At 45.8% G+C, this 23,501-nt stretch overlaps 1 protein-coding gene across 2 annotated transcripts in view; it reads left to right on the top strand.

The window, feature by feature from the left end:
* The window catches only part of LOC141096565 (phosphatidylinositol 3,4,5-trisphosphate 3-phosphatase TPTE2-like), a 92,037-nt gene that overhangs the window by 66,818 nt on the left and 1,718 nt on the right, over positions 1-23,501 (top strand). For both annotated transcript variants that reach the window (XM_073583284.1, XM_073583285.1), the window contains exons 9-18: positions 8,492-8,556; positions 9,669-9,729; positions 10,054-10,135; positions 11,334-11,422; positions 12,121-12,182; positions 13,882-13,962; positions 14,887-14,992; positions 16,296-16,393; positions 20,346-20,441; positions 22,541-22,611. In XM_073583284.1, the coding sequence (XP_073439385.1) occupies positions 8,492-8,556; positions 9,669-9,729; positions 10,054-10,135; positions 11,334-11,422; positions 12,121-12,182; positions 13,882-13,962; positions 14,887-14,992; positions 16,296-16,393; positions 20,346-20,441; positions 22,541-22,611 (811 nt within the window). The remainder of the gene's footprint in view (positions 1-8,491; positions 8,557-9,668; positions 9,730-10,053; positions 10,136-11,333; positions 11,423-12,120; positions 12,183-13,881; positions 13,963-14,886; positions 14,993-16,295; positions 16,394-20,345; positions 20,442-22,540; positions 22,612-23,501) is intronic.

The raw sequence follows: 23,501 nt of genomic DNA, 5'->3' as shown, positions 1-23,501 counted from the left end.
TTTAAGAGAATATGTGGCGCCCCTGAGGCTCAGTCGCCACAGAGGTACTGCACCTCCTCCTGAGGTGTGGTGCCTCATCATCCAGGTAAGTGGAGGCTCCTGACCACGCTCCAACATCTGCATCCCACACAACACAGTAGTTCAGCAAAGCCACATTGCGGCTCCCTGCTTGGAGTGTAGCAGAGCACCTTTGGTGGCTCCCTGCTTGGAACACGAAACGTGCTGGGAGGCGGGTGGAGTTAGAATACATAAAAGAGCGGGAAGAGTTAGGATTAGAAATCAGTGTGAGTCGGGAGTCACTCAGAGAGGAGTGAGGAAAGAAGATCCCTGGGAGAGGGATGGAGGAAGGAGGTGCTGCAGCAGACCTCAGTGACCTGGGTCTGCTGGCACGGGAAAGGAAAGGAGAAAGACATTGAACTGAAACCTGATCTTCCATGAGAAGGAGAGATTAGAACGGAACGAAGGAGTAAAAGGGAACAGAGGACGTGGGTTAGAGGAGAACCCTGCCCAGAAGTTCTAAGCGCAAGGCGGGGGCCCGGTCCCCGAGGTTGTATGGATGCTAATGGTCCTGCAGCAGACATCGGTGGAGTAGTGGGCTGTAAATGTACTACTCCCATCAAAGACTTGGGGGCACAACAGCAACTTGGATAGTGAGCCGGGACTCAGGAGTAAGGAGTCCCCGTAGCAGGCTACAGCTGTCTGCCGTACAAGTAGAGTTCTTGGGAACATCTGTCAGGAGGAACTCCAGTGTAACTCAGTACTGGGAGTACTTCACACTTAAAGGCGCTATAAGATGAGATGTTCAGAAAGGCACATGTTGGCGGAGCGTTGGAAGGGAGCATTCCATCTGGCCTGGAGGTTGATTGAGTCTCTGACCCGGAGGACACAGTACGGAGGCAGGCACCTGTGTGTACTACAGACTGTGAGTAAATCTTTGGGATTACAAGCCCTGGTGTCCTCCATTGATTCTTGCGCCAACACATCCAGCACTGCTACACCTGGGTGCCAGCTACTACACCGCTTGTGCCTCTCCTCTACCCCTACATCTACACTGCCCTGGGGCTACAGCTTCACCTGTGGGGAGCTTCACCATCTTGGCTGCAACACACCACCAGCCCCAAAGGATCTGCTTGCAGCGTCGGCTTAACATCTCACTTGCCGAACACCACAGGTGGTGTCACGAACTATTTCATTAACTACATTCCACCATTCAATCTTCCTGTTAGCGCGGGTGGTCGGGAGCGGGAAACTCCGAGAGTGGACCCTCTGGACCGTGGCACCGAGGGGCCCCGGGCGAGCTGCCAGGTGGAACCGACCCCTATACAGGGACCGTTAGGAGCAGGCCCAGGGGTTCGAGTACCACTGTAGCCGGTACCGAGAGGGGCGGCTCAGGATGGACCGGAGTAAGACTGAGACTGGAGTTGGACGGCAGGAGCACTGAAGACAGGACTGGAGTAGGACGGCAGGAACACAAGGCAGGGCTGGAGTAGGACGACAGGAACACTGAAGGCAGGACTGGAGTAGGTCAGCAGGAACACAAGGCAGGACTGGAGAAGGTCGGCAGGAACACAGGTAGCGGGACTGAGAAGCTGCTGTGAGGAGCAGCCGAGACAGAAACTGCAGCAGCAGTGTGTGCACGATGGAGCGAGGCCAGAGTGTCAGGAAACACAACGATCAGGCGCCTCCCTCAGGGGGAAGCGGCCTGATATGGCCCCGTCTGGTCAGCCATTGGTCCACAGGTGCTTCCGGGTTAGGGCACAGCCGGAGCATAAGTAGCAGGAAGGAGGCGCGGCCGCGGCCTATGGCGCATGCGCATAGCATGCAGGGAAGGCATCGGTCGCGGACCTGTCTCAGGTGACCGCCGCGGCCGTCGGGTGGAGAGAGGCTGCGGCGTGGGAGCGGAGGGCGACTGCAGCGTGGGAGCGGAGGCCGGGTGAGTATGGCGGAGCGGTGTAACAGTACCCCCTCCCCTAAGCCGCCCCCCCCCGGAGGTTAACAAGAAACCTCTTGAGGATACGGGGAGCATTAATATTCTCCCGAGGCTCCCAGGATCTCTCCTCAGGACCAAAGCCCTTCCAATCAACGAGAAAGAAAGTCCTACCTCTAACCCTTTTCACAGCGAGGATGTCCTGTACTTCAAAAATGTTGTCAGCCCCCACCGGCTGAGGACCAAGATCAAGCGAGGAGTGGAAACGATTCAGCACCACAGGCTTCAGGAGAGAGACGTGAAAGGTGTTCGGGATCCGGAGCGAAGCAGGCAACCTCAATTTGTAGGCAACTTCGTTAATACGTCCCAGAATTTCAAACGGACCAATGTAGCGTGGACCCAACTTGTAAGAGGGCAGTTTTAGCCGGACGAATTTGGAGGAGAGCCAGACCTTGTCGCCAACACGATACGGAGGAGAATCCAACCTCTTTTTGTCAGCATAGTTCTTCATCTGATCAGCGGATCTCTTGAGTGATGTGTTGGTCTCAGCCCAAAACTTAGAAAATTCCGAGGACAAGGCATTGGCCGCGGGTACCTCAGAGGCAGGGGTTATCGGAAGAGGAACACCAGGATGTCTGCCAAAAACAATGAAAAACGGAGACTTGGCCGAAGACTCACCAGCATGGTTGTTATAAGCGAACTCTGCCCAGGGGAGTAAGTTGACCCAATCGTTCTGGTGGGCGTTAGAGAAGTGGCGTAAGTATCCCGTAAGCGTCTGGTTGGTACGCTCTACTTGTCCGTTGGACTGTGGATGGTAGGCCGAGGAGAAGTCGAGGGAAACGTTCATGAGCTTACAAAGCGAACGCCAGAACTTGGAGGTAAACTGAACCCCTCGGTCAGACACAATGCGTCGAGGTAGACCATGAAGCCTGAAGACTTGATGAATGAAGATTTTGGCCAGCTCTGGCGCTGAGGGAAGACCCGGCAGAGGGATGAAGTGAGCCATCTTGGAAAAACGATCCACCACCACCAGGATGACTGTGCAGCCCGCAGAGCAGGGTAGATCGGTGATGAAATCCATGGCGATGTTCTCCCAAGGAACCGTAGGGACAGGCAACGGAAGCAACAAGCCGGACGGAGATCTCCGTGGCACCTTGTTTTTTGCACAGGATGGACAAGAAGCCACAAAGTCGAGTACATCTTGGCGAAGTGAGGGCCACCAGTAGTGACGTTTGATAAGGTCAAGAGTCTTCTTAGTTCCGGCATGGCCGGCCAGTTTACAGGAGTGCCCCCATAGAAGAACCTTTTGCTTGAGATTCTCTGGCACAAGCGTCTTGCCAGGCGGAGGAGTAAGCCAGTTCACTGGAGCCACGGTGATGATCCTAGTGGGATCAATGATATGTGACGGTTCCTCCGTGGATTCGTGTGGTTGGAAGACCCTGGACAGGGCGTCGGCTTTGGAATTCTTGTTGCCGGGACGGAATCGGAGCTCGAAATCAAATCGGGCAAAAAATAAAGACCATCTGGCCTGGCGAGGGTTTAGTCTCTGGGCAGACTGGAGATAGGCCAGATTCTTGTGGTCCGAGAAGATGACAAAAGGATGTACAGCTCCTTCCAGGAGGTGGCGCCATTCCTCCAAGGCCAACTTGATAGCCAAAAGTTCCCGGTCACCGATCGAGTAGTTACACTCGGATGGAGAAAAGGCCTTCGAGAAGAAGCCACAAGGGTGCAGGCGACCGGAGACGGTTCTCTGGGACAACACCGCCCCGGCACCAGTCGAGGAAGCGTCCACCTCGAGTACAAAAGGTCGATCGCTCTCAGGGCGATGCAGGACCGGAGCCGTGGAGAAAGCCCGTTTTAGGGTCAGAAAGGCCTGCTCTGCCTCAGGAGACCAATCCTTGGAAGTAGACCCTTTACGGGTGAGCATAGAAATGGGTCTTGTGATCGCGGAGAAGTGGGAGACAAATTGCCGGTAATAGTTGGCGAACCCGAGGAATCGTTGTATCGCTTTTAATCCGACGGGGCGAGGCCATTTGAGGATGGCAGACAACTTCTCGGGGTCCATCCTTAGACCAGCGTCGGAGATAATGTATCCCAGAAATGGCAGAGAGGTCTGTTCGAAGAGACATTTCTCGATCTTTGCATACAGACGGTTCTCCCGAAGCCGCTGAAGCACCAGGCGGACACTCTTTCTGTGGGACGAGAGGTCCGGCGAGAAGACGAGGATGTCGTCTAAGTACACGACCACACAGGAGTACAAGAGGTCCCGGAAGATCTCGTTGACGAACTCTTGAAAGACTGCAGGAGCATTGCAAAGACCGAAGGGCATGACCAGGTACTCGTAATGGCCATCTCGAGTGTTGAAAGCGGTCTTCCACTCGTCACCTGCACGGATACGGACCAGATTGTAGGCTCCTCTGAGGTCCAGCTTGGTAAAGACCCGAGCCCCTCTGAGACGGTCAAACAGTTCTGGAATGAGTGGAAGAGGGTACCTGTTCTTGATGGTAATCTCATTCAAGCCCCTATAGTCAATACATGGCCGAAGAGTCCCGTCCTTCTTTTTGACGAAGAAGAACCCGGCTCCTGCGGGCGAAGAGGATTTCCGTATAAAGCCTTTGGCGAGGTTCTCTCGGACGTACTCAGACATGGCGGTGGTCTCCACGGGAGACAGAGGGTAGATTCTGCCCCTTGGAGGGGTTGAACCAGAAACAAGTTCAATTGGGCAGTCAAACGGCCGGTGTGGAGGGAGGACCTCCGCTTCCTTCTTATCAAAAACATCGGCGTAGTAGCTGTAAGCTGGAGGAAGACCCGGGAGGTCTGGAGGTGACCGTGGAGCGGCCGCCAGGCGGACAGGAATCAGACAGCGAGCTTGGCACGGGTGCCCCCTGCGGAGTATCTCCCCAGAAGACCAGTCGAGAACAGGCTGATGAGTCCTTAACCATGGAAGACCGAGTAGAATGGCGTGAGAGAGCTTAGGTAAAACGTAAAAGGCTATCTTCTCTCGATGTAAGGCTCCGATTTGTAATTCCACCTCTTCAGTGACTAAGGTGACGGACACCTGTAGCGGTTTGCCATCCACGGTGGCAATCTGAATTGGGTTAGGTAGAGTGACTACAGGAATTCGGTATTTGTCTACCTCCTCCGGCCGAATGAAGTTACCCGCTGAGCCCGAAACCAAAAGCACAGAAATCGTAAGGGGTTGAGAGGAATCATCATCATCACCTAGGAAGGCCTCTCTTACCTGACCTAGGTGGAGTCGTTTCCCTGTCTCTTAGGACAGGTGCGGATATAGTGTGACGAATGACCGCAATAGAGGCACAGACCTTGTGCCCGTCTCTCTCTCTGACGTAACTTGGCCAACCTGAGATGATCTATCTGCATGGGCTCACCCGAAGAGAGGGAAGAAGATCCGACTGAACGTGAGCTGGCCGACTGAGTGAAAGGAGAAACTGACCTGGAGGAGTGCCTGTCTCTCACTGACTCCCGAGCGCGCTCCAGGAAGCGCAGGTCAATGCGGGTAGCCAGCGAGATAAGGTCCTCTAAGGTGGACGGGGTATCTCGACCTGCGAGTTCATCCTTTATTTTACTAGAAAGACCGCGCCAGAATGCCCCCACCAAAGCTGCGTTATTCCAGCCGAGCTCGGAGGAAATAGTGCGAAAGCGAATAGCGTACTGTCCGACCGTGAGAGAGCCCTGGTGTAAGTTAAAGAGTGACTCAGTGAGAGAGGCTAACCGGCCCGGCTCATCGAAAACCTTACGAAACGTATCCAGGAAAACCGGGAGACTCGAAATGACCGGGTCGTCACGTTCCCAGAGCGGGTTTACCCAAGAAAGGGCCTCTCCCTCCAGATGGGACATGATGAAGGCCACTTTGGCCCGGTCCGAGGGGTATTGCTGCGGCAGCCATTCAAAGTGGAGACTACACTGATTTAAGAACCCCCTACAGAGCTTGGGATCCCCAGTGAAACGAGGCGGCTTGGCGAGGCGGGGCGTCGGAGGAGCAGTAGACGCAGGGGGAGGTGTCGGCACTGCAGCGGCAGCCTGGAGGGCCGACAAGCGACTATCAAAGGAGGCCATGTAGGACAAAATGTGGGTTTGAGTATCTTGCTGCTGACCCAGCTCCTGTTGGAGACTGGCCAGCTGAGTGGCATTTCCAGGATCGGCCACCTGTAAGGCCGACAAACGGGTGTCCATCGACTTCATGATTAACATAATGCGCCCCTGATTCTCCCGTAGGAATAGCAACTCTTTCTGGGTAGCAGCCGTAGTACCGGCGGAGTCCATGGCCTGATCGTACTGTTAGCGCGGGTGGTCGGGAGCGGGAAACTCCGAGAGTGGACCCTCTGGACCGTGGCACCGAGGGGCCCCGGGCGAGCTGCCAGGTGGAACCGACCCCTATACAGGGACCGTTAGGAGCAGGCCCAGGGGTTCGAGTACCACGGTAGCCGGTACCGAGAGGGGCGGCTCAGGATGGACCGGAGTAAGACTGAGACTGGAGTTGGACGGCAGGAGCACTGAAGACAGGACTGGAGTAGGACGGCAGGAACACAAGGCAGGGCTGGAGTAGGATGACAGGAACACTGAAGGCAGGACTGGAGTAGGTCAGCAGGAACACAAGGCAGGACTGGAGAAGGTCGGCAGGAACACAGGTAGCGGGACTGAGAAGCTGCTGTGAGGAGCAGCCGAGACAGAAACTGCAGCAGCAGTGTGTGCACGATGGAGCGAGGCCAGAGTGTCAGGAAACACAACGATCAGGCGCCTCCCTCAGGGGGAAGCGGCCTGATATGGCCCCGTCTGGTCAGCCATTGGTCCACAGGTGCTTCCGGGTTAGGGCACAGCCGGAGCATAAGTAGCAGGAAGGAGGCGCGGCCGCGGCCTATGGCGCATGCGCATAGCATGCAGGGAAGGCATCGGTCGCGGACCTGTCTCAGGTGACCGCCGCGGCCGTCGGGTGGAGAGAGGCTGCGGCGTGGGAGCGGAGGGCGACTGCAGCGTGGGAGCGGAGGCCGGGTGAGTATGGCGGAGCGGTGTAACACTTCCCCTGTTAATTGGGCGCCCAGGGACACGGACCGGGTCACCGCTGCTGTGACACATCTCGCCAACACCGGCCCGGTACCGAGTACCCCACAGCCCTGGGAGGGCGACCCAAATATAGTACATTTTTTAGATAGAACATAGCAGGAAAATAATATAAAGAAAATAAAGCCTATTTTTGGTTTTGCATTTTCATTTTTTGCTACTCTTCTTCCCAGAGCCATAACTTTTTATTTTTTTTATTTTTTGGTCAAAATGGCCTGTGAGGGCTTGTTTTTTGCGGGACGAGTTGTACTTTTGAACGACACCATTGGTTTTACCATGTCGTGTAATAGAAAACGGGGAAAAAATTCCAAGTGCGTTGAAATTGCAAAAAAAGTGCAATCCCACACTTGTTTTTTGTTTGGCTTTTTTACTAGGTTCACTAAATGCTAAAACTGACCTGCCATTATGATTCTCCAGGTCATTACGAGTTCATAGACACCAAACATGTCTAGTTTCTATTTTATCAAAATGGCTCCATGAGAGACTAGAAGCTGCAATTATCTGATGGCCTATGCTACATAGAGGAGGGCTCACTTGTTATGAGCGCCGACTACCAGGCGGCGCTCATAGTGATCCAGCAATGACAACTACAGGGGTCTTCTGCTGACTCCAGATTCTCATGCCAACCTATCGCGACCCTCGGTCATGTGACACGGGTGCCGATGGGAGGAGGTAATGACGCGCTTCCTGCACATGCATGTTAAATGCCGCTGTCAGAGTTTGACAGTGGCATTTAACATGTTAACAGCCGCGGAAGAATCGCGATTCCACCCGAAGCTGTTTCGGGCACATGTCAGCTGTACAGATCAGCTGTCATGTGCCGGAAAAGGTGCAGGCTCATTGCCAATGTCCGCCATTGGGAATTAAGGGGTTAACCTATCAATTTATAGTGCTCAAAGGGGTTGTCTGGTCTCAAGCTACAAGTCTGCAATCCATCTATGTTACTGCAGACTTGTGAATCCTCACACCGTGAGCAGTGAGGAATCTTAGGTGTTGGCGCTGGAAGTGGCGGTCATGTGACTACAAGTATGTGAAATGTATACTACCGGACACATTCCGACTAGATGGTTGCAGCCTCGCTCAATGCAAGTGTATTGAATGAGGCCGGAAACAGTCTAGTCGAAATGTGGCCGGAAGTATGAATATTGCATACTTGTGGTCACATGACCGCTGCTCCCGGCACCGGAGAATCCTCACAGCGTGCACTGTGCACAATGGGAGAAGTTACATGTCTGCAGTATCAGAGAGTGACCGCTGATTTGTAGCTTAAGATCGGACAACCCTTTTAAGTGCCATAAATTGTTAGGTGAGCGCAAAATGTGCTGTTTATAATGTGAGTGACTTCCTATAGGAAATTTGGCCCACTGGAGACACTAGTGCATAAACCAGTAACCGAAAGACAAATCATCCCTATAAGCAATAATGTCATATCTGTGTGCTCTATTTTATTAATATTATTGTGCATTTCCTTTTTGATCTTTATAGACAGGATAATTGCTATGTCGTTTCCATCATCTGGGAAACAGTCCTTTTATCGGAATCCTATAAAGGTAATGCTTCAGTAATACATTGGTCGAAATCGAAACCAATAATTCACAGTAATGTATTTCCAAGCCATGTCTTCAGTGAAATGAAGGGCACACATTAGGCTGGGATCACATATGCGAGAAACACGGCCGAGTCTCTCGCTGCCGGCACTTGGATCGGAGCATGCGGCCACATAGCAATACATGCAGCCGCATGTTCCGCTCCCCAGTGCCAGCGGCAGTGCCGGGTATTAACATGCGAGACTCGGCCGTGTTTCTCGTATGTGTGATCCCGGCCTTAGATTAAAATCAGCCAACCCTCTAACGTGTACGAGGCCTTCCAACTCTCCCCTGACAGGCGATGATGGGGGAGATAAGGATCCAGCATGTTTGATTTTGGATTGCCAATCCTTTTTCTTCTTGAAGAGAAGGAGTTTGGTAGTGGCTCTACCATGGAGCGCTTGACAGAGCAAGTGCTCCTCTGTATGGGGGAGTCAGGAAAGATGGTTCCCGGCTGAATGATTGGCCATGCCATTGTTTGGCCAACAGCTAGCAGTTGTATATGGGGCCCCTTACTCTGGTATTCTTATTGAAAACACATGAACGTTCCATTAAGCCAAGCGTCCAAGTTTATGGGGAAATGTTGGATGAACGCTCATTCAGCTGACAGCTATCTCTTGTGTATGGGCATCTCACAGCCGATCTGTCTTATTATCTAGCTGCTCTATCTAACGACAGCATTTTACGCGGACTTGGGACACTTTACTATTAGCCAAAACAGCGTAAAAATACTTGTCTTTCGCTAATGCACTCAGAAAATAAAGTATTTATTGGATTTATAGTTCTCAGTATGTATAAGGGGCGATCTCAGTGATCGATGAGATATTGTCTACCTTTTCTGTGATAAGAAGGATGTGCATTATAGGAAAGATAATACAATTCTCTATCCTCTGTCTATTTTTCTCCTATAGGAAAATCTACTATTTTTCTGCTTTCCTCTTTGATGCCATTTTTTCTGGTAAATTGTCTTCTTTCCTTCCACCCTAAGACAATTTGTCTTTTATTTTTCTTGTCGTAATTATTACCTAATTAAAATTTTACATCAGAATTTATCATTTTTTTTTCCCTTTTCACAGGAGGTTGCGCGATTTTTGGACTCCAAACATAAAGATCACTACAAGATCTACAACTTATGCAGTAAGTACCGGCTAAGGAAATGATGCGATGTTTGAGTGTAGATGCAATCATATAATTAGATAACACAACACCAACATTTAGAGAAATTCTTCCTATTCACACGTCACAGTCCTATCCACCCCAGCCATTATTAATGTCGTCCTTGGTAGATAATAGGCATTGGCATGAAAGTGTGATGGTGGAGGGCAGCAACGATCATGACTTTTTAGTTCAGCTTTATGAGAAAGTAGTCGCCATTTACACAATACGAACATAAAGAGATATGTCTGTGGTCAGATTTCAGGCGTAATATGTAGATTTTAGTTGACGAGATCTCTCTTACAGGTGAGAAGGGCTATGATCCAGAGTTCTTCCATTACAGAGTGGAGCGAGTCTTTATAGACGATCACAATGTGCCGTCTCTAGTGTAAGTGTAATGAGCCTGTCTTTATACATCTACTCTTCATGGAAAATGAAAGCGACTATCTTGTCCAGCAACTTTCTCATGTACTTTGTGTGCCCATTGTTTCTGCTTATTTGGCCTCATTCAGACTCCACTTTTTTAACATTTGAGAAAAAATAGAATATTTTTCATCAGTGTGCAGGATCAAATTTTTCCCTATTTTTAGTCTGTGTGTCCATTATGCATAAAAAAAATAAAAAAATTACCAGCCTCTCCTGCCCATTAAACAGTAAAAAATGGACAGCACTCTGAACAGCTTTTTTCGTTAACCAATTGAACTGCATTGGAAAGTTTGATCTGTGACACGTCTGGGAAAAATTGACATCGGACCTAAGGCCAGGTTCACACGTTCAGTATTTGGTCAGCATTTTACATCAGTATTTCTCAGCCAAAACCAGGAGTGGGTGAAAAAGACAGAAGTGGTGACGGGTTTCTATTATACTTTTTTCTCTGATTGTTCCACTTTGTTTTGGCAACAAATACTGATGTAAAATACTGACCAAATACTGAACATGTGAATGTGGCCTAATTCTGATGTCCTGCAACTGCAAAATTCTAATTAATTACACACGTGTGAGTGAGGCCTAACACAAGGACAATTCCATTTACTGGCATCCAACAGAGATCTAGAACATGATGAGGAAATAAAACACAGTATTTGATATACCATATAAAGGTTATACCCTACACCCCTGTAGGGTATGTTCACACATAGCAGGTTCTATGCTAGACCATCTAAATAGGTTTGTGTAGATCCAATGCTGCTAAAACATCCCCAGCCACATGTATGGGGGGATTGGTGGTGTCAGGATAAAGATGTCCGCATCTCATGAAAAATAAATCCAATTGCCCAATGTATGGATTTATGTGGCCAGTGCACTGCTTTATCCCAGCACACGCCAATCCTCCATACTGAAACCTGATGAAGGATAAGGTGTGACAGTCCGCTAACAAAGGTGCGTGTACATTGTTACCCTCCGATCACCGCTGCTATAACCCACCCTCACTGCGCGTCAACACAACCATCTTCTTTGTGAATACCAAGTAAGATGTAAGGTTTAGGTTTCTGATATTTTTACGATGTGAGAACATAGCTTTTGATATACCGAACAATCTGTCAGTTAACTACGGTAATAGTGATTACTATTTTCTTGTTATTTAGGGACATGTTAAAGTTCACAGCCAGCGTACGTTCTTGGATGGCAGAAGACCCAAAAAATGTTATAGCCATTCACTGCAAAGGAGGAAAAGGTAAGAAGTAACATTATCAGGGATGTTCTAAGTAATGAGTCTACACTTGCCATACTTTCTCATTGTTCATCCCCATAAGCAGTATTCCCATAAGGCCGGATTCATACTTGCGAGAAACTTGCACGAGTCTCGCACCTCAATATGCCGCCGTAATTCTATGCAGCCGCACACTCTGGTCCCGAGTGCCGGATATTGAGGTGCGAGAGTATGATCCCGGCCTAATGAACATTTATCACCTACCCACAGGACGAGTGATAAATGTTTGATGGCTGGGACCCCGATAAAAGACTAGAAGGGGTCCTTAGCTCCTTCTTCCCTGTAATGCACAAGCACAATAATGAGAAGTTTGATTGGAGCGGTCATTGATCGTGCACCCTATCATGCCATTCAAAGTCTAATGGTAGGACAAAGATAGCTGAGCACTGTACTTGGTTCTCTGAGTACTCAGCAAGGAATGTTAAATTGTCATAAGATCTGAGGATCTGATCTACCGTGCATCCCATAAAAAATAAGGCCTACATATAAAAATATATTGCTGGTCAAAATGAGATCATTGGCACATCTCCTTCACCGACACAGTAGTGTTCTATGGTGGTGTAAGTTCAGTCCGGTAGAACCTTGGGAGGTCCAGGAACTGTCATGGAATAGATGGAAATACCGTATTCATTATTACTTTAATAGTATTTTTTTCATTATAGGTAGGACTGGCACTATGGTTTGTACATATCTCGTTGACTCAGACCAGTTTGAGAGTGCAAAGGTACGTGTAGAGTCTCCATGTCGAGTGTGAACAAGCACCACATTATTCTGAGAGCCCATTGTGTTAATTACCGTATATAATGGATGGAATATGGCTTCATGCTAATTAATTTGGGAATTACTCCCTCACAAAATAATTGCTTTCACCTGGTTCAGACATCAGTGATTTTTCTGGTACGCCAAAAAATATTTGATTTTCATCAGTGTTTTTGATCCAATTTTCATCAGTGTTTGGTCCACGTGTCAGTTTTTGTCATCAGTGTTTCATTGGTGATTATCTTATATGAAAATAAAAGACAAAGCTATGATTTATTGCAAAAGCTTATAATGTTCTGCACACGGATTTTACACAGATGACGAATGCCTGCTGTCCGAGACTCTTCACTGACGAATAGACTTGTATGGATAAATGTTATTGAAAATGGACTTTTTAGCTGACCAATTGGTCCACAAAATAGAATGGATTTATGAACAGCTCTATTGATTATAATAGGTACGTGTTCTATTAGTGGACAACAGGGATAAAACATGAAATTCGGGCGTCAGAATGTGGCCTAAAGGCCCCGTTACACATAGCGATGTTCCAGTGATCCCACCTACGATCTGACGTGGATGGGATCGCTGGGACATTGTTAGCTGATCGCTGGTGAGCTGTCACATAGACAGCCCCTCCAGCGATCAGGACCAGCGAGCAAGCTGGTTTCCAAAGGTAAACAGCGGGTATCTAAGAGCCGCGCGGCTCTTAGATACCCGATGTTTACATTGGAAACCAGCGTCCAGCGTCGCTGATTGCTGGTCTCTCACTGTCACACGCAGCGATGTGCGCTGGCCAGCGGGAGACCAACAATCAAAAAATGGCCCTGGACGATCGTGCACGATCAGTGATACCCGGCAGGGGGGCCGGTCGCTGATCTCCATCACACACAGCGATCTCGCTGGCGTCACAAAATCACTGATCCCGCTAGCGAGATCGCTGTGTGTGACGGGGCCTTTACTTTGCAAATGCTAAACTAATTGCTGATATCATCACACATTCAACCTTACAGTAATTTACTGACTATAGGATGAACACTTTATATTATAGTTGCCAGGAATTAAAGGGAACCTGACAGCTGATACATGGTGTCGGATTCACAGGCAGCATGTCTCAGGCGCTGGCTGTATGAATTCAGACATAGACTATATATTTAAATCTGATTAATACTGTAGCTGCGAGGGACCGAGCTGCACAGGAGACTAGTCAGACAGGCGGGTCTCCCCCTGCTTCTCCCCGCCTACTCCCCTTGAGTGACAGGTCTCTCCCTATTGCGTATGTGACAGGTCTCTCCCTACTTGCGTGTGTGACAGGTCTCTCCCTGCTTGCGTGTGTGACAGGTCTCTCCCTGCTTGCGTATGTGACTGGTCTCTCCCTGCTTGCGTATGTGACTGGTCTCTCCCTGCTTCTTTATGTGACCAGTCTCTCCCTGCTTGCGTATATAGGTAGAAACCTGTCAATCCAAGGCAGCCTGTCTGACTACTCTCCCGTGCGGCTCGGACCCCGGCAGCTATTGATCTATGTTGAGTTAAACATATATGGCTGAAATCGTACATTGATTGGACAGCATGTATCAGCTGTAAGGTTCCCTTTAAGTCATATTTATAATTTCTGATATCATGGCGGTGTCTTAGATGACATAGCTTGTGTTTTTTTTTTTTTTTAGGAAAGTCTGGATTATTTTGGAGAGCGTAGGACAGATACATCTGTCAGCACTAAATTCCAAGGTGTAGAAACACCATCCCAGGTGAGTCTCTGAGTATTAGTCATTTTATAGCAGTGGTCTAGATGATAATACTAGTGTAAAGCTGAAGCTTTATAATTTGTATCTTAAAAATAAAGGCCCCGTTTCATCATCTTCATATTTCATTTAAGTGACTTGCCTTTTATGTCTTGTGTTACTCGTTGCCATTGTTTGCACCATATTATTCCAAAAGGCATACGAAGTGGATGAATTTTGGCGCAAAATCAAAGATGGTCAATTTTTTTTTAGTTTTACCCTTTTAGCACCTTTTTAGAGAAAAAAAATTGCATGATCCTTTAAACTGTTAGCTTTCAACTGCACAGGAATAAAATTAAACATGTTTTGCACTCCACTAAAGTTCCCGAGTAGAATTGAGTAAAAATTTTGCAACTTTTGAAAAGTTGTAAATCATAAATTAGGCTAAAGCATTTCGATTAGAAAAACTGAACCCACATTGTCAAGCAAAAAGAATACAGACTAAGGGAAGGTACCGTAATTTAAAAAAAAGGTCACAAATTAAATAACAAGTAACGAAAAAACATAAAAGTCACGATTAGAACCATTGTTACCCTAGAAAAAAGGCAAAGACAATGATGAATGGAGGCCATCGAATTTCTTTTCAAGACGCTCTATGAGACAATTAAATCTGCTTATTTCTCAATAAAGCGCACCACACCAACACATGGACTATACATGGTATAGCTCAGCCCTTGTATGAAAAATTAGACAGAAATTAAGGAATTGAGCTGAGCAGTATTACTAATGCAGCCGACAGGGGTGGTGCACCTTCTAGTCTTCAGACTTCTTCCTGGGTTCTTCGTTCCCAATGATACTACTCCATGTTTGGGTCACCAGATATTTAAGTAGAAAAGTTTCAGTTCTCCTGAATTTCCAGAACTGACATGTCCTTCCTCTGTGATATTTCAGAGCCGATATGTATGTTACTATGAAATTGTGAAGAACAAGTACAGTTTACAGATGCCACCAGAGAAATTGCTCCGGATCCGAAGTATTAGAATCCACTCCATTGACGGTAACTACCGTATGCTCAATCTCGGGTAATTGGTGACAAGTTGACAACATGACATCTAGACTGTTAGTCGGTAATGACCAGCCCATAGTTAGAGGGGTTGGTTGTCCCTTAATTCGTGGGGTCTAAAGCTGGGCATACACATAGAATAGCAGTCGTCTCAATGATAATAATCTCTCTCATTCCCAATTACACGAGTCTTCGGCTTGGGAAAGAGAAAGCTTCTGCTTCCAACATCTGGTGGAGAGTCAGGAAGCTCCCTCAGATGGTCGGCCTGGTCTGCTAAAATTGTCTGGTTTGCTTTTATTAATGTCTATTAGTACCAGAATAGGTGGAAGTGACAGAAATTAACCAACTGTTGCTCATTTGTCCATATTTTGAAACAAGGGAGTGTAATATCACATAGGAGGTATTGAATTCAATGCTGAGGAAATCTGTCAGCAGGATTTCACTCCCAGCGTATTTATATGCTCATGTAGCTCTTCCAGCAATATCTCTACATGGCCAGGCCGTTCCTCCATTACTGAGAACACAGTGTTTAGCTTCATATGCAAATGAGGATGAAGGATTATTTGTAGGTCTGAAGCCTCTGTCACTCCAGCTCTATTCACCGTCCAATGTTGCCTCCTCCTATTAGAGTGAAAGCTCCTTTGCCTAAAGTCACACAGCATACAGGCTATCAGGCAACAGAAGGAATAGATTTGGAATTACAAAGGGTTCAGATCTACCATAGCTCTTCAGCCTCATTTGCATATCAATTTAAATACTGATTTCTCAGTAACTAAGGAATAAGAGAAAGGGGATAACAATTTGTAATTGCTTTGCTGCACACATCAGTTTAATATGTCAATATACTGTCATGAGCCATATACACTGTAGCTTGTCATGCACTTTTGAAGTAAGTGGTTGCTCTTCATCAGCATTCTACCAGCACAATGGGTGCAGGAACTAAGTTGCCCCCCCCTTCTTAGCATGCATTGCTCATGCTATTGTCTAATGACTTGCCTACCCCAAACTTTAAGCTTGCCTTTCTGTTATGCCAATGTACAGTTTGACCTACAGGAGAAAGGCAAACACCAATTCCACCTTCCTGTAAAACATTTCAGGGCCTCTGCTGGAGACGGATTACACTTGACGACAGGCAGTCGACAGCAAGTGTTCGACCTCTTTGTCATGTTTCAATATCAGTTTTGTAACAGCTTCATTCATATATTCTGAAATATTAATTATTTGTGTTTTTATCCGATGTTAGACTTTATGGTGCTGCATGTCTGACCTGTGCTTCAATCACTTATTTATATTATAGGAATAGGAAAAAACAATGGGAGTGACATAAAGGTCCAGATAATTGTTAAGAAGGAATTGGTATTCCAGTGCGTTTGTGAGACTCAAGACAACTGCAAGGTGTGTATGACCAGAACAGTATTAAATAGGATTGTGGGGAGCAGCAATGGTAGGATTAAGAGCAGTGATGGAGCCATAGGCTGGAGAGCAGTGATGGGCCATAGGCTGGAGAGCAGTGATGGGCCATAGGGTGGAGAGCAGTGATGGGCCATAGGGTGGAGAGCAGTGATGGGTCATAGGCTGGAGAGCAGTGATGGGCCATAGGGTGGAGAGCAGTGATGGGTCATAGGCTGGAGAGCAGTGATGGGCCATAGGGTGGAGAGCAGTGATGGGCCATAGGGTGGAGAGCAGTGATGGAACCATAGGGTGAAGAGCAGTGATGGGCCATAGGCTGGAGAGCAATGATGGGCCATAGGCTGGAGAGCAGTGATGGGCCATAGGGGGAGAGCAGTGATGGGCCTTAGGGTGGAGATCAGTGATGAGCCATAGGCTGGAGAGCAGTGATGGGCCATAGGGTGGAGAGCAGTGATGGAACCATATGGTGGAGAGCAGTGATGAGCCATAGGCTGGAGAGCAGTGATGGAGCCATAGGGTGGAGAGCAGTGATGGAGCCATAGGGTGGAGAGCAGTGATGGGCCATAGGGTGGAGAGCAGTGATGGGCCAAAGGGTGGAGAGCAGTGATGGGCCATAGGGTGGAGAGCTGCAAAAAGATGGCAGGGCTATGAGTACTAAAAGACCATATCCTGGAGAGCTGAGAGGGCCAAGAGCAGAGTTGTACTATAGGGTGAAAAGGAGTGTTGGGAGTTAGGAAGGAGTGCTGTCATTATGTATCTATTTGACTATGTGACCAAAAAAAGCCTATATGGAACATACAGATACTGGCTGCACATTAAGTAAAAAGTATCAAGCTTTATTGTATTTTCAATACAATCAGTGTTTTATCAGCAGGAGATTATCACTACAAGACAGTGAGGCTAATCTGTGTAGCCCCACCACCACTACTGATTGGCAGCTCCCTGACAATGCACAGTTTACACAGGAGGTTGGCAATCAGGTGTGGGCGGGGTCAGGACCGCTATTTTAAAGCACGCATGCCCGGAAGGTTTTCTCTGCCAAGCATTTTAACCCTCTGGAAGCGGCGTACAATCTCTCTCTTTCTCTCTCCCTCCCTCTCTCTCTCTCCCTCTCTCCACCCCCCCTCTCTCTCTCTCCTGCTTTTCCAGACCGCGGTTCCTTTAAATTTCATTGCTTTGACGGCTGCAGCGGATCCGACCATACAACGGATCCGGTACATCCATTTCTTCTCAAACGGAAACGGATACGTTTTTTAAATTCTGACGTCAAAAAACTGAAATGTGAAAAAGGCCTTAATCGTTTGATGTACATGCAGCTCAAAAGAGAATTTGTGAGCAGGTTTTTGCATTGGAATCTGAGAGCAGCATAATGTAGGGGCAGAGAACCTAATTTTAGCAATTTGTCACTTGCTGGGCTATGTTCTACAGTTTCAATACAATCAGTGTTTTATCAGCAGGAGTTTATCACTGCCAAACTAGGTCTCCTACAAGCCAGTCCAGATAATGTGTGTAACCCCACTCCTTCCACTGATTGGCAGCTTGCCGACAATGCACAGTGTACACAGGAAGCTACTAATCAGTGGTGTGGGCGGGGTTATACAGAGGTCAGCAGTCATAGCACTGCTACATCTAAAGTGGAGAAAACAGGGATTTTATCAAAACTGCACCAAGCAGCCCAGAAAGTGACAAACTGCTGAAAAAATTTTCTCTGCCCCTACATCAGGCTGCTTTCAGATTTCATTGCAAAAACCTGCTGACAGATTCCCTTTAAGCTGCATTTACACTGAAAGAATATCGTGAACGAGTGTAAGTTCATAATAACCCTCCAGTGTAAAAAGGCTGTTATCCACCTGATGAACGAGCAAAGCGTTTGTTCATCAGGTGAAATGTTTTTTTTTTCCCCACAACGCGGTGCACCATCCCGTGTAAACATGGCTCGTACAGCAGAGAACAGTGGCAGCCTATGAGCACTGAGCCTTCTAGTATAGATGGCTCTGTGAGCCTGTGTAAACAGGCTATGAAATGACAATTATGACCGGACCCCAGGGTAACGATCCCCACACTGGTTATCTTTGGAAGCTCGGACATAACTTTTGTATTCAGCTCTTGTATAAAGCGTGGTCCTTTTTACTTTATCTACAGTGTATGTTGCCTTTAGTCTCCTTTTGGCCAGTTGTTACGTGCTGCACATTGGCTATCACGCTAATCCTTTATCTCTCGTGGTGCTCTTTTTATCTATTTCTTTTCTACAGTGCCATGTGAAAGTATTCGATCCCCTGGAACTTTTCAACCTTTTCCCACATATCATGCTTCAAACATAAAGATACCAAATGTAAATTTTTAGTGAAGAATCAACAAGTGGAACACAATTGTGAGGTTGAACAAAATTTATTGGTTATTTTAAATTTTTGTAGAAATTCCAAAACTGAAAAGTGGGGGGTGCAATATTATTCGGCCCCTTTACTTTCAGTGCAGCAAACTCACTCCAGAAGTTCATTGTGGATCTCTGAATGATTCAATGTTGTCTGAAATGACTAATGATGATAAATATAATCCACCTGTGTGTAATCAAGTCTCCGTATAAATGCACCTGCTCTGTGACAGTCTCAGGGTTCTGGTTGAAGCACAGAGAGCATCATGAAGACCAAGGAACACAACAGGCAGGTCCGTGATACTGTTGTGGAGAAGTTTAAAGCCGGATTTGGATTCAAAATTATTTTCAAAACTTTAAAGATCCCAAGGAGAACTGTGCAAGCGATCATATTGAAATGGAAGGAGTATCATACCACTGCAAATCTACCAAGACCCGGCCGTCCCTCTAAACTTTCATCTCAAACACGGAGAAGACTGATCAGAGACGCAGCCAAGAGGCCCATGATCACTCTGGATGAACTGCAGAGATCTACAGCTGAGGTGAGACAGTCTGTCCATAGGACAATAATCAGTTGTACACTGCACAAATCTGGCCTTTATGGAAGAATGGCAGGAAGAAAGCCATTTCTCAAAGATATCCATAAAAAGTGTTATTTAAAGTTTTCAACAAGCCACCTGGGAGACACACCTAACATGTGGAAGAAGGTGCTCGGGTCAGATGAAATCAAAATCGAACTTTTTGGCAACAATGCTAAATGATATATTTATCGTTAAGGCAACACAGCTCATCACCCTGAACGCACCATCCCCACTGTCAAACATGGTGGTGGCAGCATCATGGGTTGGCCTGCTTTTCTTCAGCAAGGACACGGAAGATGGTTAAAATTGATGGGAAGATGGATGGAGCCAAATACAGGACCATTCTTGAAGAAAACCTGTTGGAGTCTGCAAAAGACCTGAGACTGGGACTGAGATTTGTCTTCCAACAAGACAATGATCCCAAACATAAAGCAAAATCTACAATGGAATGGTTCACAAATAAACGTATCCAGGTGTTAGAATGGCCAAGTCAAAGTCCAGACCTGAATCCAATCGAGAATCTGTGGAAAGAGCTGAAAACGGCTGCTCACAAACGATCTCCATCAAACCTCACTGAGCTCGAGCTGTTTGCTAAGGAAGAATGTGCAAGAATTTTAGTCTCCCGATGTACAAAACTGATAGAGACATACCCCAAGCAACTTGCAGCTGTAATCGCAGCAAAAGGTGTCGCAACAAAGTATTAAGTTAAAGGGGCCGAATAATATTGCACGCCCCACTTTTCAGTTTTTGAATTTCCACAAAAATTTAAAATAACCAATAAATTTCGTTCAGCTTCACAATTGTGTCCCAGTTGTTGATTCTTCACCAAAAATTTACATCTGGTCTCTTTATGTTTGAAGCATGATATGTGGGAAAAGGTTGAAAAGTTCCAGTGGGCCGAATACTTTTGCAAGGCACTGTATGTTAAAATGCATCTATTGTACAGAGCAATGATGACTAAGTAAGATGTTTCTTCTATGATCAGTTATTTTTTGATGCTGGAAATAACTCCGTGATCATCAGCTTGGAAGAGGGGCCCTACATCTCCGGAGACATCAAAGTCAGATTTGAATCTAGTGCTGTGAGTATACACTGTATATCCAGTATTATTACATTGGACTGACCCACTGTGAGTGTACAGTGGGGGAAATAAGTATTTGATCCCTTGCTGATTTTGTAAGTTTGCCCACTGACAAATTTTTAAGAATAGGTTAATTTTTAACATTGAGAGATCGAATATCAAAAAGAAAATCCAGAAAATCTGTATAAATTATATAAATTTGCATTTTGCAGTGAGAAATAAGTATTTGATCCCTCTTGCAAACAAGACTTAATACTTGGTGGTAATACCCTTGTTGGCAAGCACAGCAGTTAGAATTATTTTGTAGTTGATGATGAGGTTTGCGCACATGTCAGGAGGAATTTTGGGATCAAATACTTATTTCCCCTACTGTATGCTATATATGCTGTATATCTGGTATTATTACATAGGACTGACCCGCTGTGAGTATATGCTGAATATGCTGTATATCTGGTATTATCACATTGGACTGACCCGCAGCACATTATTCCACCATCATTACACTCACACTCATTTATATATTTAGACGGGTTCCCAAACATACTTATTATAAGAGATATTATTTTTACGTATCGTAAATGCCAACACCTACATATTGTGATGGGAGTTGGGTTTGTTGGGTTTTTTACTTTGACTTTTGGGACGAAAAGGACAAAAAAGTGAATACAAAACAAGACTGAATGTGTTGGCCTTACACGCACAAAACAAATCTGACAACATATTTTTGGCTTGACTTATGAAAACCATTTCACGTGTAAAGCAAAGTTGTTGGACAAGATTTGACGATAAAAGGAAATGTTATATTTTCCAAATGATATAAATTCAAAAAAAGAAAAAGAATGTGTAATTAAAATGTAACTTTTATTCCATATAAGTTTAAAAGTCCAGTGCGAAAGTACATCAGGTCCCCAACTGATGTTAAAATGTGACCCACTAGTTCCTGATTAGTGATAATTGTGGAAAAATTAACTTAAATTAATGGGGATTCTTGACTATTGTCCCTTTAAATTATTAGTCAGATTATTCCCATATTAGGTGACATGCAAAATCTTATGACAATAGGGTAAACACTGATACTAATTGGTGTTACTAGTAACTAAATTCATGTATGTATGTAGACACAGCGATTTTGGTGGAATGATCACTTGTGCCTATAGGCTCTTAGAAAAAGCCTGTATACTGGCGAAACGCGCATCAGGGTTACATGTCACAGTATCAGTGATTATGTAGGAAAGCTAGATTTGACTGACATAGGGTAATTGAGCATAGTGCAGGAATACAGAGCAAGAGCCGCTAGCCTGCTTCAAACCACGTGACAACCTTTATACTTACCGTAGATGGAATAAATGTTACATTTTAATTACACATTCCTTTTCTTTTTTGAACTTCTATCTACAATTTAAAGGTGGTTAACACCAATGTGAAATCTTGTCCTATGAGATTTCATCAATTTAATAATATATTTTACAAATGGTTAAAGAGTAATTGTCATTTTAATTTAGTTTTCATAAATCAATAGAACGCATCATTAGAGAAATCAGCTTGTTTGAACTCCTTGACTGATCATTCTTTTTTAAGATTCTCAGTTCCTGGGTAAATTCTGTCTTCAGTGAAGAGTGAAAAGGTTTTCCCATTACTGAAATAGATGACAGTTGGTGCTTATAGAGTTCAATGGAGATCTGTAACTGTTTCCAGGTGGGCACAGGTCCTATATTCTCACTATCACCTGTCATCAGTCTGGCGCAGAGGGGAACAAATGAATCCCCCAGAGTGGGCAACTGTGCAGGAGTTGGCACCCCACTCCACCTACATGAGCATAGTTGGCAAAAAAGACTTGTTTTCCTCTGTACACACAAGGCAGAGGTAAATCAGTGAATGAGGGCAATGTAATGTCTGCATGTAGCTGAGAAGTGCCCCCCCAGAGCCAATGTTACAGGTGGGCCCTGGGCAGCCCTGCCCAACACTGGCTGTGATCACACATCAGCTGTGCTTTCCACTGTAACAGCTGGCATTGAAGAAAATCTCTGGTGCTGGCCATTTAACCCCTAAGATGACATGTTAATTCCTGCATTTTTATACCTCCATGCTCCCTTTTTTAGGGTCTACCGAAAGGCTATGACGACTGCCCATTTTACTTCTGGTTCAATACGTCATTCATAGAAAATAACAGGTAAGAAATTCACGGTGAAAGATCCCCTATTATTCTTGTTGTACTAAACCTTCTCCATTCTGTGTGAACGCGGTACTACACTCACAGCTGCATGTCAAAATGCTATTATGCTTTCAAGTAGAAGTTATTTTGACTTTGTCTTTGCACTTAATGCTGTGCTGTTGTTGTTTTTTTTATCTTTGCACATAATGCTGTGCTGTTTTTTGTCTTTGCACCTAATGCTGTGCTGTTGTTGTTTTTTTTCTTGGCACTTAATGTTGTGCTGTTGTTTTTTGTCTTTGCACCTAATGCTGTGCTGTTGTGGTTTTTTATCTTTGCACTTAATGCTGTTGTTGTTATTTTTTCGTCTTTGCACATAATGCTGTGCTGTTGTTTTTTTGTCTTTGCACCTAATGCTGTGCTGTTGTTGTTTTTTGTCTTTGCACTTAATGCTGTTGTTGTTGTTTTTTGTTTTTGCACTTAATGCTGTGCTGTTGTTGTTTTTTGTCTTTGCACTTAATGCTGTTGTTGTTTTTTTGTCTTTGCACTTAATGATGTTGTTCTTGTTATTTTTTGTCTTTACACTTAATGCTGTGCTGTTGTTGTTTTTTGTCTTTGTACTTAATGCTGTTGTTGTTTTTTGTCTTTGTACTTAATGCTGTTGTTGTTGTATTTTGTCTTTGTACTTAATGCTGTTGTTGTTTTTTTGTCTTTGCACTTAATGCTGTTGTTGTTTTTTGTCTTTGCACTTAATGTTGTTGTTCTTGTTATTTTTTGTCTTTACACTTAATGCTGTGCTGTTGTTGTTTTTTGTCTTTGTACTTAATGCTGTTGTTGTTTTTTGTCTTCGCACTTAATGCTGTTGTTGTTTTTTGTCTTTGTACTTAATGCTGTGCTGTTGTTTTTTGTCT

This window comes from Dendrobates tinctorius, unplaced genomic scaffold, assembly GCF_039654945.1.
Source record: "Dendrobates tinctorius isolate UK_male_01 unplaced genomic scaffold, ASM3965494v1 ptg000075l, whole genome shotgun sequence".
NCBI lineage: Eukaryota > Metazoa > Chordata > Amphibia > Anura > Dendrobatidae > Dendrobates > Dendrobates tinctorius.
This window is presented reverse-complemented; position numbering and strand designations above follow the sequence as displayed.